This window comes from Centruroides vittatus, unplaced genomic scaffold, assembly GCF_030686945.1.
Source record: "Centruroides vittatus isolate TY-2023 unplaced genomic scaffold, ASM3068694v2 contig_925, whole genome shotgun sequence".
NCBI classification, from domain to species: domain Eukaryota; kingdom Metazoa; phylum Arthropoda; class Arachnida; order Scorpiones; family Buthidae; genus Centruroides; species Centruroides vittatus.
In genome coordinates, this window is record NW_027122611.1 from 354,879 (window position 1) to 360,866 (window position 5,988).

Genomic DNA, 5,988 nt, shown 5'->3' on the forward strand with positions numbered 1-5,988 from the left:
CAGTTTAGGCTCCCCTTTCGGAGATCCTCCTTATTACAAATAACAATATTGAAGTAGAAAAATAATTTAGTATAAAAGTTAGCCGGTTGACTCATTATTCGGAAAATGGGAAATTTTTTTAAAAATTTCTCCCTTTGATGAGCCCGTGGGCGGCGTCCTGGCTGCATCCCCTCTCGTGGAGTCTGTCCACGGGACAGAAAGAATAAAAATCTCAATTCGAGAGCAAATAAACAAAGAGTTTTTCGTTGCATTGTCTTCCAGAAAATCCAAAGTTACGGAAACAGTAATGTTGCATAATTTAAAAAATTTGGAAAGTATCGAAAATGCTTGTGTTCGCTCTTTGTATTTTCATACGACCGATTACAGTATGTTATATATTACCAGATAAAATATTTTATCTATTATTTTGAAACGAGATAAAATACAACTAAATAAAAATACAGATAAAACATCAGAAGGAGTATTGTACAAATACAATAGTAGAATATTATTTCAATTCAATTCAATTCAATTAGTTATTTTAAGGTGCAAACGCACATACCCTGGCCCCGCTTTATAGCATTACCAGGGATAAGTCTCTCGAAGTTTATAATTAGAATTACAGAATGAGTATATGTACAATTGAAATATTGGATTTTAACATTGATTCCCGACATAACAGTAAATAACACAAGTATAATCTATACAGTTATGGCATATAACAACTAATGTCATTTACATGTCATCACAATTAATAATATTTACACACCAGTAAAGTAACATTTAGTATTCATTTTTACATAACAATACTCGATTCCGCATAAGAAGTCATTAACATTTATCATTTATAGTATATATATATATATATATATAATTAGGTAATATTAGATAATATTATAATTAGGTAAATACCGTTAGTTCAAATGAACGCATACCATCCTACAGGTGTTGTTTCATAAATTCTTACCAATCGTTTTCAACAGATGTCTTTTCAAGTCTTGTAGTCCTGTAAGTTTCTATTTTGATGTATCATCGTCCACTCACAGTTGGGTCGGGTGTAGTCTATAGTACACACACAGACGGGTATCACTTGTACTGTCACTTCCAGCAAAAAATATTATTTGAATATTGGTTTATAATAGTTCGATGTCGTTTGCTGTCCTTTAATTGTATCATTGATCAATAGATTAAGAGGGCCCCTTATGTTCTAAAGACGTGCCGTCTTTAGACGCACGTCCTTAGAACGGCATGCCCTAATTTGCAAACCGCCACATTGTTTTGGAAAGTTATTTCTAATCAATTAATAATTTTTGGCTATATTTCCAATGAAATATGTGATGAAACGCCCTTTGGTTACTCATATAAGTCAAAACATTCTAGAGCAGGCCTGGCCAACCCAAATTGTTTCGTGGGCCACTTTGATCACACGTAACATTACGGTGGGCCACAATTTAAGCAAACATGCTTTTAAAAAAGTAAAACAAATACAAAATGAATAAGATTTTATTGTTATACCAAGAGTTCGTACTCGCACTTGCGCATTATAGCAATGACACATGCAAATTTTCCTTTATTTAATTGTTTTGGTATACACATAACGGGAAACAAAAGTTGTAATAGATAAATAATATCGCTTAGCGGGCCACACAATTTAACGTGACTGGCCACATGCGGCCCGTGGCTGCGGGTTGACCAAGCCTGTTCTAGAGCATGTTTCCAGTTGTTTCTAGAAAAAAATTCAAAAGGTCTAAATTTTCCCTGTACAACCTGATAGGCCTCAACTTCCAGCAAAAAATTTGGCCCAGGAAATCTCTAAACCTGAACAAAATTTATTGAAAATGTCTGCATAGGTATAATCAGACTTTTGTGAGCAGAAGGAAAAAATACTATTAATGAATTCAAACAACCCCTATGGGTTGAAATTGATCAGTTGTTTATCTATGCATTGTTTAGAATTTGTAAATTGATTAACAAGACTGGTTCCATTATAAATTATTTTACAATTTTGTGGATATTCCTTTTTGACACAGTGTATAATGCTATTAAAACTCTGCATCCGTTGTCCAGTTGTCATTTCTTCATGAACATGAGATATAGACTTGGATTAAAGACTAAACAAAAGGTAACCCATATCCGATGGTATGGAACAAACAAGCAAAGAAGAAATTTGAGGAGTGTCTTTTATACATTCTAGAAAGTGTCAAAGAAAGAAATAGTGGCTTTGGGGAACACATTTTTGAAAGGTTCTGATGGACAGAATTTATTTATTTACTGGCCAACCAAAAAATGAAAACAGGTAGACTTCAAAAATTATTTGGTCAAAATGGGTATTAAATATCAAACACAAATAGAATAATAACAGATTGCTTTAGATATAGAGTCTGGCATGTGTTATATCCTTTTATATTAATTCAAATTGTAATATGATAGTATTTTGGGGAATATCATGCAGAAGTAGGAGAGAAATTTACTAACTTAAACATGCAGGTGGCATAACATTTGACTTTAACAGAAAAGCACACTTGTTTAATGCTTAAATATTACGAAATAAACAGACATGCTCTAGTAAAAATATCATTTGAAATCATACCATTATTGCATGATTTCAAATTATATCAGTTGTTGGAGATACAACACATTACTTGACATCAAGTGATATCACTTTTCTCACATGTTAAAATGCTTTTCATATTTTCCATTTTCAAACCTTCGACATCAATTAATACCAAGTGATTGACATCACTGAATATCTCCTTATATCACTTGGCACTATGTCCAGAAAATATCTTGAAAACATTTTATTGTTAAAGATTTCTGACTTATAATAAACTGTTTAAAAATGCCTTTTATTTAATAGTAGAATAAACATGTCAATTAAGCTTATATGAAATGAAATATGATGAATTTCAGTCAGTAGACAAAGCTACTTATATCATTCTTAAAGAAATTTTATTTATTCCTAATTCAGATTTAATCATATAGCTAATAGATAGCACTTGGTATCATTTAAAATCAATCAGACAGCACTACAGAAATGATATCGAGTGATATTTTGTCTGAAATGACTTTTGGATATTTTCAAATAATAGGAAATGGTATCACTTATAATCAAGTAATATCATGTCATTTGAAATCATTTCATCAGTTGATATCACTCCACATTGTTTGAAACTATCCAAAAATCACTTGATGAAATGACACTTTTACTAGGGCAACACCTTTAGCTGTGCATATATGTTTACATCACAATATAAAAACTTGTAAAAGTATTTTGTGTGTTTATTATATGTTAAAAGTCTGTTTAGATATATAAATTATAATACAAAAGGGTATTTTAATAAAGTAGAAATTGTAATCATGGTCATTTAAGACATTTATTGTTACCTTTGAACAAATGGGCATTTCTAATGTCTTCGGCATCAAAGTATGGCTAATTATGCAGTCTTAACTAGTGTTTTAATTATTCTTTGCTCACACTGCAGCAATTCTTTGCACTTGCTATTTCAATTATATTCAGGATGAGTTACTAGCATTCATTAATAATTAATAAATCTTCAAATTATACATTTTAACATGTTCTTTTAATATCTGAAGCAATGATGAAATGATTTATCTTAACAAAACAAGTCTTATCTACTTATTCCACTTATCAGTGACACCTTACATTAAGCAAGTTTTACCATATGTACAGGTAATTTTAGAGTTTAGAAATTTAATCCAGTTTAAGGATTAAATTTTCAATGATGATGATGATAAAAAATGCATCTGCCAGAGTGGAAGTTTATCTTGCAAAATCATTTTCCAAAATCTGTCAGATCGGCTCAATTTAATCAAACATTTCATTTAATACTCAAATCATAGTTCCCATATTTCGAGTAATTCAAAGTATAGTTGCTTTTTGAAAATTAGCAAATTCCTAGTCCTCTAAGCCCAGTTAATGAAGAGCAAATCAACATTTGGTCAGTAGTAGTCTCGGTTACGTTGTTATTGGAGTTTTCCAGATTCAAAACATAACAATTATTAAGTAATTATTTACAATTTTCTGTTACAATAAAAACCGGCATATATTTATCTTCACTAAACTTAACTTCGGAAAATTACTAGATGAATTGTGTCATTTGGTTATGCCTAATAACAAATTTTAAACAGGATTAGAGTAAATTTACAAAAAAAAAATTTTTATTTTTTAACTTGTTTTCAGTTAAAATAATTTTAACTCAATCTACACAATTTGTAAGACATGTAATCTCCACCGTTAAAATTGTTAAGATGGAATAAATGAAAATATTTCTTATGAACAGAGTTAATTTTTGAGGAACTTCAAAATAAAATAATAGTAACTGAAAAATCTGACATTAATGCGATACAAATCATTTTATTAATTAGCATTGTTTCGATCATCACTGCTACGGCAAATTAGTTTTACACAAATTAAGTTCATTTATTTTCTGTACTCTGTCCAAAAATGGATGGCCGAGCAAAGAAACTTAGAATGGCACTTGGGGTCGGAAGTGGTGCTGCAGCTTATTATTTTGCAGTCCCAATTTCAGGGTCCACCTAGACCGGACTCTTGTGGCATAACCAGTGGTTCCTATCCCGGAGACGGCACGCCCGTCAGCAGAACCGGTCCACCCCAGGGCCCGGTAACGGGAGGCCGCGACCCGCATTAACCTCTTCGACCTTTCCTCTTTCCGTCCGTCACGGGGACGCAGGTTCTGACGGTAGTATCTAGCCAGGGAACGGTGTCCCACTGCAGCGCCAGAGGGCAGAACCAGTTCCCACCCGCTGTCGTCCAGCAGGGCCGGGATCGCTTCCGGTTCGCCTTTGGGATAGCCAGAAGAATAGTCATAGAAGTCGGCATACTCGAGGAAACCGTCGCTGCCACGTCCGATCTTGGCATGTCCAGAATCAGCCACATGACGCCGTACGGCAATGGCCGAACCGAAGCACCTGTCGCACCAGGGGCAGGCACGGTCCACCGTTACCTTTCGATTGAGATGGGATATCAGTCCCGGAAGGTCGACCACATACTCCGGATCCGGCACGAAGAACGAATGACGGAGCGTCATGTGTCGCAGGTTGCCTCTGACGTCTCCGTGGTGGCGGTCGCAGAATGGACAGACGTTGCCCATCGACTCTTCGATCTCGTCGCAGCTCTCCCATTCGTCGTCGTCGTCGCCGTCGTCTCCCTCTTCGATTACTTCTTCCTCTTCACACGAAGTGACGTCACTAAAACGACCGGTTACGATTTCGTAAGCGGTCGGATTAGTGTCGTCACTTCGAAAGCGAATTTCTCGTTTCGCTTTCTTAAAGTCCTCCTTATCTGCAGACGTTTTGGCGGCCAGTTGATGTTTCTTCGACTTTTGATGAGCTTCGAGAGCATTTATCGAAGCGAAGTTTTTTCTACAAACCCCACAATAAGTGGCGAGGTTCTGTTTGATCTCCACAGTTTTATGTAGGGATTCCTTCTCTTGAAACGTCTCCTCCGTAACCGGAGGCAGTTCCGCCACTTTCCTCTTCAGGTTATACCGGTGCCATTCCGATTTGTAATGACCCCTTTGAACTTCGGGATGGTTAAAGACCACGCGACACGTTATGCAAGTAAACGACATGGCGACTGTCTCTCACCTTCGCTCGACAAACGTAAACAGCTGAGTAATGACGCTCCCTAGCGGCAAGAAATTTTGCCAGCGAATAATTTTTAATATTCGGAAAATTGCAATTTCTTCCAGACAAACGGAATTTTAATTTCGATAATAAATTTGCACGAGAATTATCCGTCTTATGTCGGTTGCGTAGTTCGTTAAAATCGATCCGGTCATTCCCGCACCAGACTTCGCGCCGCGCCGAACGGATTACGGCTTGCCTCTGACGACGAGGTAGTTTAAACGTCCGAATGGTCTACTTTGACTTCTGCGGAGAAATATTTACGGAAAATCTATAAATAATCGACGGGAAACGAAAACGACAGAATTATTTTAAATATTTTAAACCGAGTCGGAAAGAACG

At 35.6% G+C, this 5,988-nt stretch overlaps 1 protein-coding gene across 1 annotated transcript; it reads right to left on the bottom strand.

Annotated features, from left to right (window-relative positions):
- Positions 1-4,338: 4,338 nt before the first annotated feature.
- On the bottom strand, positions 4,339-5,647 carry LOC136984603 (cytoplasmic 60S subunit biogenesis factor ZNF622). Its single transcript, XM_067281663.1, has one exon. The coding sequence runs from the start codon at positions 5,589-5,591 to the stop codon at positions 4,467-4,469; it is 1,125 nt and encodes a 374-aa protein (XP_067137764.1). The 5' UTR covers positions 5,592-5,647; the 3' UTR covers positions 4,339-4,466.
- Positions 5,648-5,988: the final 341 nt, after the last annotated feature.

Bases quoted from the DNA above. Each gene is read 5' to 3' on its own strand.
- LOC136984603 (XM_067281663.1), bottom strand. From the start codon at position 5,591: ATGTCGTTTACTTGCATAACGTGTCGCGTGGTCTTTAACCATCCCGAA.